Raw genomic sequence first — 14,760 nt, 5'->3', positions numbered from 1 at the left:
CACTTCACATTTTTGAGACTGGATGACAGATCTAAAGAGTCCACCATTTAAAACTCTAACACTTCTTTCTCCAACAATATTTTCAAGCTCCTCATTGAAGAATCCCTACAGAGGATGCACATTTTTCCTTCTTCAGTCTTGGGGACTGTTTAAATTGGTATTTGATCATTTTATCAATTGCTCCCCTTATTGTTTGAATCTAAATGGATCAGTAAGCTAAGATATTTCCCTTTTTTTTATTCGGATTCTTCTTCAATATGACAGATTGAACCAGTGCCCTCATTTCTAAAAGAAAAGCCTCAAATTAATCTCCCCATCTCTCATTCCTGCCTGCTATCAACAAATACGGGTTCCCTGGATACCATTCTGCTTTTTTGCTCCATTGAGATACACAAACTCAGATTTCCAGCTGTTTTGCTGTGACCTGTTCCAGTGAGCGATGCTAAAGGTCGTGGCTCAAAGACATCAGCTGAGCCACATCATCAACAGTAACCAAAGACTGGACCCTGAGGTTTCCAGTAAAACAGAAGCACATTCTCTCCCCTACTCTGTTAAAAATTAACTGACCTATCGAATCAAACTGACCTTTGGCAGTCAACTGACCAATCAAATCAAGCTGACCTTTGGCAGTTGATGTTTTGAAAATGGTGGCGATCAGAGACCATTTCAAGAAAAACATCAAGAGGGTTGCTTGTAGATCGATACCCGTGTCCGGTAGCTGGTGGACATGAAGTTGCATAAACTTGAGGTGGTTGCCAGTCTAGTCCACGAAAAACTATGCACACACACTTTGATCTGAGAACAATATGGACCGGTAAATTAACCTAACATGGGTATTTTGGACGATGGGAAAACTTTGAGTATCCAGAGAGAACCCAGACATGCACAGGGAAAACATACAAACTCCATGGAGAGAGTCATGGTCAGATATTTAAGCCCAGCACCTTCTCTTGCTGAGAAGTCACAGTGCAAATTGTCATGGTTCAGCAATATTTTATTGTTTATAAATGGTTGTTTAAACAATAAAACTTCAGAATACATAATTAAAACTCTCAAGTGAGTTTTCAAGTAGATGTGTTTGGACTTTTATAATGAGTGCTAACATTCTGTAGCAGTAAATCCCATGCAGAGCTTTGCCTACAGCTTTCAGTTGAAAGTGGCATGAGCAGTTCTTGAATAGAAGTGTTGGAGTCCAAAGGTGGAGTCGCATCGGAAGTAGAAATGAGGGTGTATATTGAGACAGGAGAAAAATGGAATGAATCCAAAGGAAAACCGTGCCTTACAAAAATGAAGCTGATTAAAGAAATGCAAGGGCATTATTCAAAGAACATTTCTGACTAAAGATTTTTATTCAAATCCTGAATTCTTCCATGCTTTAGGTTGAATGATGCTCCTGTAAGAGGCTATGAGGAGGATGTGGGAAACAAGACCACCATGAGGTTCTTCTACCCCGAGTCCGCCTCCTCTAACCCTGCACTGCATAACGACCCGGACACACTCATGGTCCTAGTGCCTTTCAAACAACAAGACCTACGCTGGCTCAAAGAGATAATCTATAATGAAAAAAGGGTAAGGAATGTGTGTATGTTTGTGTGTGAGAGCACGCACATTCTCCCACGCTTGCATTTTAACTCTATTCAACTTTCCTCTCTGTCTCAAAAAAAAAAAAAACAGTCCCTCCAGTCTTCCATATGTGGAAGAAGTACTTAATAGGGTAAACCTGGGCAAAGCCACTGCTATTCAGAGTTAATGGTGTTTCCATCGCAGACATCCTTCACTCGGTTGCTCCCGGCATCTCCGGCCTCCTACCGCTAATAGTTGCAGGGTCATTACCTGCTAATTTGCACATCGATTCAGTGGCCTGCAGACATTAGGTTCAATTGCATCTCAGTTTGCGTACATTAAATGCTTCTTCCAAGCGACTAGATGTCGTTTTTATGCATTTAATCTTTCTGTTGCTTTCATAATGTCCTGTTTTTTTTTTGTTTTCTTTTTCATCTCACTCTCCCTCTCTCTCTGTTGCCCTCAAAGGTTAGGAAAGGTTTCTGGAAGCCCCCGCCCCAAATCTGGTTGGGTGATGTCAGTAAAATCCGAGTACTGGACCCCCATTTTCTGTACCAGACGGCAGATAAACTTCTCAAGATTCATTCTGAAAAGGGAAAACAGGTGAGGGGTTTCTTTTATCTAAATGTTTATAGTAACGTGATTATTATGGAAATTATTATGAACTTATATTTAAAGCTTTTAGTTAAAATATTATTCATGTTTATTTATTCATCTGACCGTTTCATTGTGTTTTGGTCAAATTTGACTAGTTTTGTCATTTGACCAGACTAAAACCTCCCAAAACTATTTAATTATTTAAGTCTAAAGTTTTTATTCCATTTCCTAAAGGGACTCAAAACACACAAAATTGGAAATATTAAAGACTTTTTTGTTTATATCTTTTGTACGCAGAGGTACATCCTGATTGATTTTTCCAGTAACATGCAAATGGTGGTTCAAGGGAATCCATCTTTGCTTATGTTACTGCAGATACAGGCACCTGTTAATCTCAGGAGTTATGGACTAATCCCATAAAACTAAAAGTCCCAGACTAGTTTGCAATAAGCTTTTAAGTTTGTGTTTTGCATTCATTAAATTATTATTGACGGGTTTTTATCAACAAGCTGTTACGAGGCATGATAACCTCATAATTTTATTTAAAAAGTAGTATTAAAATACACCTTCCTGCTCTTACATGTTGACATATTGAAATCACACAACTATACGAGTAGATCTGTACCGTCTGTTTTGAGGGAAACCTGTTCTGCTTACAAGCAAGTATTTATGAGCACCATTTGATGGCTGTGCTGTGGCTCAGCTGTATCCTAAACTCCAGTTTTCCCACAAGAACCTTCTTTCTTTTTGCTTCTTTTTTGTTTTCCGCTTGCTCATCACTGTTTCCCACATGAATGTTAAGGAGGTTGGATGGATTATCCCACAGATTAGCCACAGTTCCTCCAGTAATTTGTCTTTAACTCTGTATATGCGTCACATTGAAACACAAGTTGCTTCACATTTTGGCTATATATTTAAAGTTGAAGTTTTGTATTTATAAATACAGTACAACACGGTGAAGATTACCTTCTGCTTATCATTAGTGCCTCCTGCTTTTGCAGCTACACAGTAAAACCATGGCTAATTCAGTTTCATAGCAAGATTTTTGTATAAATTTTAACCAGATGCTTCTGTTTTTAATAGTTTCTTTCAGTGCCAAGCCTATGTAGTCTCTTTATTTTATTATTTTGTGGTAAATCTCCTTATTTGGGGCCAATTTTTCTCCAGATTTATGTGTTCGAACTGATTAATGGTATAAAAAAATAGACAAAATAACTATCAAAACAAATACAAGTAGAAAGATTAACTGCACGGTTATGAAAGAGCAACTGTTGTGTAAAGCTTATTGACCAGATTTGGAAATTCGGTGCCTTAAGCTGGATTTCATTACACATATTTGGACTGAATTCTCTTGTTTTTTCCTTCCACAACTACTTTGCTTCGTAATGCTCGTGCACCTTGTTTTGGTCCTGCTTATCCCGTTCGTTCTTGATCTTTCCTGTTGAAGAGTGACTGGGGTGTGTTACTCTTTTGGGCTGCAATACAAACACAAGTGGTTGGTGTATGAGAGGAGTGAGCAGTGGGAAGACGGGGATCCTACAGGCAAGTCAGCGGGCTCACCCAACAGGAGCCCTGCAACATCTGCACATACTGTACGGGAAGGGCCAGAGTGTGAGGAATGTGGGCAGGAAGAATGAGTTGAAAGATGCTGGTTTAAAGTGTTTGGAAGGGGAGGGAATTGAGTCTAAACTAAGGTTTTGAATTTTACATAACACATTTTTTAAATACATTTTTTTGCAGAATCTGTGATTAATTGAGCCTTTTTTCTTGTGCATCTGTACCAAATGGAAAGGAAGTTTCTGGTGTGTTGAAGCCTCACGTGTAACTACCGTATTTTCCGCACTATAAGACCTATTTTAAAACTTTATATATAACTTAAACCTTATATATGAAAAGGTGGTGCGCCTTTTCATGTATAAGGCGCATAGAATAGACACTTGAGTTTGGATTGCCAATTTGTTCCATACTCTATTATTACACATCCACATTTGTAAAGAAGTGGTCCCCGAGTACTTTATATAGTAGGCTGCCTCAGTCGTTGTTTCACTCACGGTGTTGGTGTTGCGATATTGTGCCCAACTGCTTTCTGGGTAACACAGACCAACCGACACGCTGCCGTCGCAGCCTCCGTCTCTCTTGTATTATCAAACTTTATTAACAAACCAGCGTTCTGACAACTATCCCAGCATGCACCGCACACTTCTTCTTCTACAGGGGAAATGAAGTCGGCGGCTGCTTACCATAGTTGCTAGACCTGTTGTGGCTCAATATTGGTCCATATATAAGGCGCACCGGATTATAAGGCGCACTGTCGGCTTTTGAGGAAATTGAAGGTTTTCAGGTGTGCCTTATAGTGTGGAAAATACGGTACATTTTTCCCCCCCACTTTATCTGTTGCAACATTCAGACACCACCACTATTCCAAACCTAATCTCAAGAGATGGACATGTTTTTGTCCACACACACACACACGCGCAAAAAAGAGAGTTGATGTTGACACACGCGATCCACTCAGAAACAGGTTGGCTCTGTGACTTTTTGTTGTTGTTGCACACTCCAGTGATTCCAAAGTGGAGGTGTTAACCACAATGGTCTGTTCAGATTGACTCTTTAACAAAAGTTATCAAATGCTTTTAAAAGTTTGATAAAGGCTGTATTGGCAACATCTTTCTGTGAAAGTTTTGAAATAATCTGGACACTAGGAGGACTCTGACTGAATTACCTTTTCAGTATGTAGTGAAGTTCTGCATTGGCTTTGGGTGCATTGCACCAGAGATGGCCCCTGTCCTGGATCCAAAAGTGGCCGGACAAGGGCCTTGAGTGCTGGCTTTGAGGATCCTGATTAACCCAAATATGGGAGGTAAAATTTAATTCTGGTTTGAAACAGATCATTCCTTGATGCTTTCTTGTTGAATCCTCCCTTTAAAATAATAGACAATGTATTTATTAAAATAAGCAATTCATTGAATCCTGGATGTGTTTTTTTTTTCTTCTTCTTTTTATAACTTATGTGGTGACACAAATGAATCGACTTTCTTTGTGTTTTGCTTCTGCTTGTTTCTTGTGGTTTTTCAGTTTTGGTTGAAATGCTATCTATGCCATCTGTCATGTGGTTGTGTTTTTGTTGGTCTGTCAGTGATGCTGTTAATCCCCTTTTGACCTGTCAGTGATGCTGTTAATCCCCTTTTGACTTTTGGTCATTTTGCATAAAGTTTTCAACACAATACCATCTTAAACGTGTGCAGTTCTTTCTCCAAAGCAGATCACCAGTCAAGAGAAGTTGCAAAAATAAGAATATTGTTTTAAATTAGAATATGCCAATATTAAATAGATCTCTATGTGGTCGTTTGAAGCTGGAATAACATGAATAAGAAAATGTGTTGCGTAGTACTGTCATAGGCTGTTTAGTTTTTTTCCTGTAAGGCAAAATACATGAAGGTAAATGTTCTGCTGCTCTTATTTTTCTTATGCATGTTTTGTGCGTGTAAAAGTTTTTTCTACTCCGTAAAAGTCCTCTTTTGTCTCTTTACTCTATTTTTTTTGACGCTCACATTTTTGCTTGCCTCTACAACTTTCTGTTCCAGAATTGTTTACCATGCTGGCGGTGATACAAACCCAAAGCATGATTAAACCACTCCTGTTTAATAGGTGAGGAGTTGGTACCAGAAAGCTGTAAAATGTGCATACTGGATTTAAACAGTCCATTTCTTTAAATGTTTTTGTTTCAAGAAGTTAAACTGTCTTGCAACCTTCTATCGTGGATTAATACATCTCCTGTTTTTATGAAACGTCGCCTCACTTTACCTCACTAAGCAAGCATCTTGTTTGTAATATTTAGTAATGATTTGAATATTTTGCTGATATCAAGCAACCTTTGTTCCTTGTGAATAACATTGCCTTATCTTTTTAGCTTAACAGCCTCTGCATGCTGTAGGATTTTATAGGCATTCCTATTAAAATTACTGACACTAGGGAGAAATAGCAGCTAATTTTAGGTGTTTGAAAGATTGTCAACAAGCCTGGAGGAATGTTGATATCACTTTGAAAACTTTACAAGAAAGTCTATCTCCAGTGCTCCAGAGGATTGATTTTATTTATTTACTTTTTATTTTTTTAAAAGAGGTGACCTCTTTTTGAGTTGGTTGAGGTTGAGGTTGGTTGAGTTGGTTGAGGTTTTGTGGTTGATCTAGGGCTGAATGCATAACAAGAAAGTCTAGAAACATTTCCTAAAGCTTTTTCACTGACAAATATAGGTTCAATTGGCCTTTTTAAGTAATTCAGTGTAATGTCCGGACTGCTGATCTGTCCAGGGTGTATTCCACTCTCGTCCTGTGACTGCTGGACACCATCACCCCTCGCAACCGTGCAAAAACAAGTGTGCTAGGTAATGGTTGGATGAACATAATGCCCAGTTATCTTTGTCTTCAAAAAATGTGCCAAAAAAATACTACTGGTACTGCAAATGTTTATCCATAAAGGGTAAACTGTGACTTTTGACCAGTTGCTGACGTGTGAAGTTCAGTGTATAGGTGTATCAGGTTCACTTATTCAACAGCAAAAAAAGAAAAAAGAAATTCCTCTATATCCTATAAATGCCTAAATGAGTGTGTAAACTTAAAAAGTTAACTTAGTCAGGATATCAGCTTTAGGGAGGGGGAAACATTCCACTGTAAATACTGCTACGTGCATCAGCAAGGTCAGCAGGATAAAGCAACTTATCAGCAACCAAGTCCCTTTTTAGAACCATTTGATAACAGAGGAAGCAGCGGAGGGAAGAGATATTACCCGACTACTGCTGATTATGTTCTGCAAGATGTAAAATGAGTGTGGGAAATATTCTTCGCTCTCCATGCAGAAGTACTTATTCACCCGGCAGTGTCAGACTGACCTATCCAAGAAACAAGAGTCATTCTGTCTTCACCGTCTTTAGTTTTCTTTCTTTTTTTTTCAAACTACATTTATGAAAATGATCCAGTCCACAGTCAGATGATGATCTGCTTTACTTTACTATCAAATAATTGTGCTTTAATTGGTTTCACTACCTGTGGATAAACATGACTGAACATCACCAGAGATTCATCAGCCCTTCTTGAAGAACTTTTTGAAATGCTGCCATCAGGCAAACGGTTCCATAACTTCCAAAGCAGAAGCACCAGAGAGCTGTACAGTTTAATAATGTTTCACTAATTTCTGCTGAACAACAAATAAAAGTTGGGGGCCATGACTCTGTAAAAAATATAAAAGCTTGTCACTCCGTATGTTTATGTCATACAACCAGTCGGTAGACTTTACTGTGGTTATAATGCACTTAATAGATCTAGGTGTAGCAGTTTTGATATAGTTCGTTCTTCAGATACTTTTCTGTAATTCGAATATCAAATTTCTGACAGTTATATTGACAGATCAGTTCAGTAATTTCGCCATTGACACCACATATGAGCAAACATTCAGCTTGTTTACTTCAACATGTTCCTTTTTGCCTCCTCTGGGAGTGGAGGGCTGGTTTGTCAGCTGCTGGATTACTGTTGGGTTCAAACTTGGTGACAGTAAACCTGGCTCAGATAAGGCTGCCCCACCTCCCAAATCACTTATCTCCTGAGCCAGTTACTGTTGTTGTATTTTCTACTGGTCCTCCTACCATCATGCCTTCTCTTTGCCTCAAGTATTTTAACGCAGAATCTGATGAGCAGCTCTGCATACGATTTGACCTTGTAAACATCACTCATGAGTAGTTACTCTTATAACAACAGTCTTAGAAGCATTGTATGGTTAAATGCTGATGAAATGATGCATACGTTTATTCTGGGACTCGTGTTTGAGATGAGGGATGGTTGAAGAAAGTTTTTTTTTTTTCATTTTATACTGATAGTCCTGTAATGTCATTTATCTTGGAAAGTTCTATACTGGATCCAAAACTTGAGATAAAGGGGGAAAAAAACACCTATATCGACCTCTGACTCAGATCAGTTCAACCCTCTAAATTAAACAAAAACACTTTTTTTTTTGTCCTGACTGGAAATGTGGCAGTTTGCAGAGACACAAAACTGGACTTTGAGCTCCAGCTGAGGTCAAATGGTATCGGAGATAATTGTCAAATTTTCTCTCTCTTTTGACAAGGTAATCTGTGTTATGCAAAATAACTGGTATGTGTAAGGGTCACTTTGTTTGTTCATTAAAGTCACCAAATCTGGATGTTCACCCTAAAGCTGCAAGAAATAGAACCTTGACAAGCTTAGCAAAGTCCCTAAGAATAGAAGGAAACATGGCAGCCTATACAATATTTTCTGCCTTTTGTCTCCCTGACTTATTCAGAGTGATGTTTATTTTATGATGCAGACCTTGCTTTATTTCTAAAATCTGTATTTGGTTACTTAATTCTTGCACAAATCTGAAAGAGGACAGATTTGAACAGACACGTTTCTGTACTTTTGGAAGTACCGCTAGTTGTTTTTGGTTTTTGTAGGGCGGGGGGAGAGCGAGGGGGTTGCAAGCTGTCCTTCCTCTAACAGTTGTTGTGACACAGTTTGACATGCTGGTTGAGTTATGTTGTAGACTTACTCTGCAGCAACAGATTTAGCTGTGTGTCATTCTTAAAAGTATCAACTTCCAATTTTATGTATTGTTCCTTTCAAACTGTGTTTGTACTTGTAGTTCTGTTTTTCGTTTTCTTTATAGTTTTCTTTCACAACTATGGTTCAGTTGCACTTCTCGTATGACCAATTATGTCCAATGTGCAGTACTTTTGAAATATGTTTAATTACTAGCGTTAGGCAGTGGAACATTTATCTTGTGGAGCTGTTAATGAGCATTTGCATTCAGAGGGTTTTTAAAATGTTTTCGGTGGATGTGGTTCAGGACCACAAATCTATCTGGAATTGAGATACATATTTTGTAGACTAAAATAAACTGCACTATTCATATCCCTTTAGCGTTTTTAAGTCATGTCACATTACACCCACACACTTGCATGCGTTTTATTGGAATTTAATTTATTTGGATAATACAAAGTATGCATATTTGGGAAGCAGAGAGAAACCTTTTTTTTTTTCATACAAAAATTTTGAAAAAATGTTTATTCATATTCAGCCCCTCTGAATTAGTTTACATCTGTAAATCTTTCAGTTTTGTCTTAAAACAGTTTTGTGCATTCAGAGTCTGACTTCTTTGCCTGTTTGGTAAAATGGCTCAAACACAGAATGGGAGGAGAATTTGTGTGAAACGTCAATTTTCAAGGCACGCCTTTTAGATTTTAATTTGGTGAGATGTTTGTAAAGGGCATATCATTTTCCTTTTACTTCACAATTTCCTCTGTTTTGTGATAATCTGTCACATAAACGTTAAAACACACTGAAGTTTGCGGTTGTCATGTGACAAAGTGGTGTAAAACTTTGGCAGCTATGAATTAGTGAGCTGCAGATTTGTGCTCAATGGTTTCAACCATATGTTAATTTGGTTGAATAATAAATAAATGACAAATGACAAACACTAAATAAAAAATGAATAGATGTTTATTTTGAACCAGTATTTGTTTTGCGTATTTAATCTTTTTTTTTTAAGTCTACTCTTTGCATCCTGTTTTACACAAAAGCCTCCAAGTTGTTAAATAGAACAATGTCTCTCTTGGTGGTTTTAAGACTTGCATGTTGTATTTGACGCAGTTATGTACCAACATCTGTATTTGGTAACATCTTTAATATGACTGAAAATCTGTTGAAAAAAAAAACAACTATTTATCTAAAAATCTTAATTATATTTTTATTTTGAATTCGACACATTCCAAGGTGATACTGGTGTGAAAGAAGCTCAGTGCGTCAGCAAGTGTTTCTCTCTACTACCATCTAGTGGTAGATGAGTCATTGCTGAAATCCTGCTTGTAAATGGAAAACATGAATCATGCATGAAGCTTTTCAAAATACGCAGCACCTCCTTGACTTTTCGTAAGATGTTTTCTTTGCTCATTTTTTAAAATTTTTTATTTTTTATTTCTTGTTATTGTTGATGTCAGAAAGGATCTGACCAAATATTGGGATATCCTTCGGGAGTGACTTCATTTTTCATCACTTACCATTTTCCCTCCTTTCCTACAGATTTTTGTTCACCCTACTACTGGCATCCTAGCTGTCTATGTTGCGCTCAACTACTGTGATGTGGTCCACATCGCTGGATTTGGATATCCCAATTCAAATAATCTGTGGCAACCCATCCACTACTATGGACACGACATCATGAAATCCATGAAGGTGTGTGGCGGTCATGGTTTTGCATTTTAAATGTCTTCAGTTTATCTATGTCTGTCTGAACCGACGTCGTTTTCTTTGCTGTTGCAGAATTCCTACCACGATCTCAACCTTGAAGCCAAAGCCTTAAAAAAACTGGAGGATTCAGGAGCCATTCTTTACTTACACCCACATTTATGATAACACTTTTCCAAGTAAAGTCCCATTTCTGATAACATTTATCACAAATATAGATCTTTGGATCTTAATTTGACAAAGTGCCTTTGGGAACCTTGAGTTTGCACTCTAAATCTCTCTACAATACTTTGCCTCTTAAAGGTTTCACTCAGGCTCTGTATTTTGCATATTGTTTAATTTGCATGACAATCTTTAACTCTGGAAACAAATTTGTTGTGCGGGAGACCCTTGTTCCAGAAGGTACAACGTTAATCTGTTGCATTGTTTCTCCAGTTCTTGCAGTGGACTGGATTCGTTCAGGCAGTGTTGTTGGAAACAACCTTTGCAAACCTCATCTGAGGATTTGTTACAATCATGCTCTGGATTTGTTCTCCTATAAAGTTTAAAACTGTGTGAACCTGTTATTTCATTTTCTGAGAACAAAAACAAGAGTTTTTCAGTGTAACTATGTGTTTGGGGTGTATGGGGATTCACGTTCAGTTATTTCTTTGGGTTAAACTGCTCACACTTGACAAAATTAACCTCACTTCTCTTTCCCGTTACTTCAGTGAGTAATACCAGCTGCAGTTAGCTTATTTGTCATGTGGTGATTTATTGTAATTTATTTAGTTCAGAGAAAAAGGCTCCACTGGATTTTTTTTCTTTTGTATGTACAAATTTTGTGCATTTGCAAATAAAAACCTGGCTGAATGAAATTCAGTTTTTTGTCACTGTACTGATGTTTCAGATTTTTGAAATTAATCGCGTTCGTTGTTCAGGAAACGGCCACAGCTTAGTGAAGCAGAATTGTGTTTGCCATAGGTTTTTACCAGTAGATGGCACAGTGTCTCTTTTGCATGCATTTGTATGACAAGCGACTGACGCACACTAGCAACGTACATAGTTTAGTCATGCAGCGAAAACGAATGGAGTTAAAGAACACCTTTTTACACCCTGTAGGATTTTATTTAAAAAGCTGTAATCAAGATAAATCATAAGTTTTTCTACACATGTGATATAGCTTGCACGATTTAACAAAATAAAAAAATAAACAATAAAAAGTTTAGACTTGATACTTTTGATTCAGCATTCAGATTTCCTAAGTCACTTTATCAACTATATTTATTCTGAATGACCTAAAATGTTTAGCTGCCCTTGAAGGATTTTGCCAATTTGCATCAATTAGTTAAATCCACAGTTTGCAGAGGTCACAAGGGTCGACCCAAAAACGAAGAAGAGTACTGAAAGCTAACAGCAAAAAAGACTCACCAGGGCACAGTGAAGGTTGTCAAAAATAATTGAAGAAAATGTGAAACCACATCCAAGCTATAAACATATCTTTATACTAATTTACATATCAAATCCAGCACCAAAGACCTTGTGAAAATGCTGTCTGGAGAGTGACATTATTCACAAACAAGTCATGTACATGAGCTGAGAAGCTCCTCTGTGAGGACTATCCCAAAAGCAAAAAAAAGCCAGGTTACATTTAGCAAACATGCACAGACACAAATAATGAAAACATTGGCTCTATGATGCTAAAACCAAAGTGTTTCACCAGAATACCCATCATTACATTTGTTGGAAAAAGAAAAGGGGGGGGAGGGGGGAGCTTGCAAGCCTGAGAACACCATTCCAACAGTGAGGTAATGTTAGCATGTGTTAGAGCAACATGTCTGTCTTTTGCTTTAGGAGGAACAGATATCGTTCACTAAAAAGATGGCATCATAATTAAAGTACATAAGGAAACAGTGACGCAATATCTCAACATATCACTCAGGAAGATAAAATGGGATTTACGATGGTGTTACTGATTTCTTACTGATGAGTGGTAAGAAAAAAAAAATTAAATATAGTGTATTTAAATATCTGGTTTCAATTGTATGACTACTGTTGTGCTTTTTCAGTGGTGTATTTTAGGGGTTTTAGTGCAAAAAAAAATTGTGTGTGTTTGTGCATCTTTTAGCTGTGGAGGGAAAAGTAATGATCTAAGTGGTAGCAAGTCTGTGTAAGGAGGCTGGCAAACTAAAGCAGTGGGAGAGCCTTCACCACTAATGAGGCGCTACCCCCCACCCAACATACACACAAAAACTGGAAGGAGTGGGTGGAGATTAGGGGAAAAAACCGATGTCAGTGTTTTTACTTGTGTTCAAGGTTCTACAACCTGCATTTGCTCTTTACCAGTTGTAGAAAGAAAGGAAATCTTAGAAAAAGAAGGCACTTTGTAAAATTCACCGAATATTTTCATCATTCAAGCTGAAAGTTTTGATGAAGTAACCAAGAGGAAACAAAAGATTAACAAAACAATTGGTGTTGGTTCAGGAATGCATTCCTGGTGAGGTGGATGAACATGTGTATTACACAACCATTGCTTAATAAGCTATCTTTATTTTTTGCTATTGTTAAGTTTAGGTGTTATTTCACTATAACCTCTGTTCTTATACAAAAATGATATGGTGATTATATATTATGAGGTAAATATTTATTAGCTTTAGTTTCATGGCGTCTTTCACAGCCATGGAACTAAAATCAAAACCAAATCGCCATATGTGAATCAAAATAGTTTAAGGGTACTGTGCTGGTTAGTTAATACCTCTACATTTCTTCCTTCCAGGGAGGTTTTTCATGATTTCATTATGAAGAATGTCTAAGACATTTATTGTAGATGACAGGAGGTCATAAACTGCTGCAGTCTGAAGGCAGTAAGCAAAAAAAAAAAAAAAAAAACTTATTACAGCCTGCCATATTAATTACAGGCTCTCAAAATATTATTTATTTCACCTCCTTCTCTTCTAAAGAGAAGGTCTGTTCAGTTATATAATTGTTAAACCCACACTCATATTCTTCTGAATGAAGTTTCTTATTATATTTCCTGTTCGCATTTCAGCACAAGAAATGACTGGAAATAGATCTTTACATTTGTGGAACTACTGAGAGGGCCATCATTGCTGGGTTATCAAGTTTTGTTGATTTGTAGAAAAAGACTTTTTGTATGGTGGCCAGGTGGCAGTATTGGGTAGTGTAGTGTGGTCACTTTGCAGTCCAGCATGTTCCTGTCATGTCATTTTCTTGTTTATGTTGGCCAGGTGGCAGAAACAAGTTCACCTTGTTTCCATTCTAAATCTTAATGCTCCATAGCTGCCCTTTCTCACAATTCCTGTTTATGTTGCTGTAGCCAAAATGTCAGGTTTTCACTGCACTGTCAGGTATTGAAGAGCTGAACTCCTTTGATAACTCAATCAGTGTTTTAACTCTCACCCTATGATTATTTGTCTGGGTTTCTCTCTCAGATGTTACATTTTCCACCAAACTTCAGATGATGGAAGAAAATAAACAAATTAAAAACCTTTTCTTTTAACCGCATTACAATTACTGATTGCATTACACAGATACTGTGCCACTACTGTAATGAGTTCACAGCAACATTTCTACACAATATAAACAGGTGAAAAGACCATCAGTGCTTTCTTTCCATACTCTGCCTCCTGGTATCTGGTCCTTAGGAAACAAGAGTATACATATTTTGATCATTTGCATAATTTTTTCCCCCTTTTGAACCTCCCAACCTCACATTTTTGAAAAAAAGAAGAAAAAAAAAGATGTTTGCGGTGTTTACGTATGAGACAGATATTCATAGTTTTGAAAAAAATGAAAACGCAAAGGCCCTCTTCTCAGATGCTTACTTTGGCTTTGGCTACAGCAGCAGAGTTATTTTTATTATCTCTTTCCTGCTTTATACTAGCTAAATTTGCGAAGTTTACTATAATATGTGGGTGTAAATGACAATTGAAATGAGTTGTTCTCTTTGCAGCCAAGCATAACCAGACCATCTGCAGAAGCGATTTAGTGGCTGCGAAGACAGAAAGGAGAAACACCAAAACAGAAACCGTGGGCCATTACTATTTTCCATAGGAAACACTAACTGTAACGAAACCAGACAAACGCCAATTCACTGAACTGAGAACAGAAGATTAATGACAGCAATAATTGTACTTCATGCATAAATATAGCACAATATAACTCAGAGTAAACTAAACCACAAGGCTTTGTTTTATAAAAAGGGACAGTTGAAGCTTCGTCCTAAAAGTAAACCGGGTGTCTGCCTTACAGAGCTGTTTTCACAGAAGAGGAGACTAATAACTGAAAGGTCAGAGGCAGGGAAAGGAGCCAAAAATTTTACTTGAATAGAATTACTTTAATGCATTTT

At 37.4% G+C, this 14,760-nt stretch overlaps 1 protein-coding gene across 4 annotated transcripts in view; it reads left to right on the top strand.

The window, feature by feature from the left end:
• Nucleotides 1-11,273, top strand: part of st3gal4 (ST3 beta-galactoside alpha-2,3-sialyltransferase 4) — a 44,987-nt gene extending 33,714 nt beyond the window's left edge. For all 4 annotated transcript variants that reach the window (XM_081614152.1, XM_017308361.2, XM_017308362.2 and 1 more), the window contains 4 exons: nucleotides 1,380-1,569; nucleotides 2,032-2,166; nucleotides 10,248-10,400; nucleotides 10,488-11,273. In XM_081614152.1, the coding sequence (XP_081470278.1) occupies nucleotides 1,380-1,569; nucleotides 2,032-2,166; nucleotides 10,248-10,400; nucleotides 10,488-10,577 (568 nt within the window). In that variant the 3' untranslated portion in view covers nucleotides 10,578-11,273. The remainder of the gene's footprint in view (nucleotides 1-1,379; nucleotides 1,570-2,031; nucleotides 2,167-10,247; nucleotides 10,401-10,487) is intronic.
• The last annotated feature ends 3,487 nt before the right edge of the window (nucleotides 11,274-14,760 follow it).

The sequence above is a fragment of the Poecilia reticulata genome, chromosome 13, assembly GCF_904066995.2.
Source record: "Poecilia reticulata chromosome 13, P_reticulata-male-v2, whole genome shotgun sequence".
Taxonomy (NCBI): domain Eukaryota; kingdom Metazoa; phylum Chordata; class Actinopteri; order Cyprinodontiformes; family Poeciliidae; genus Poecilia; species Poecilia reticulata.
This window is presented reverse-complemented; position numbering and strand designations above follow the sequence as displayed.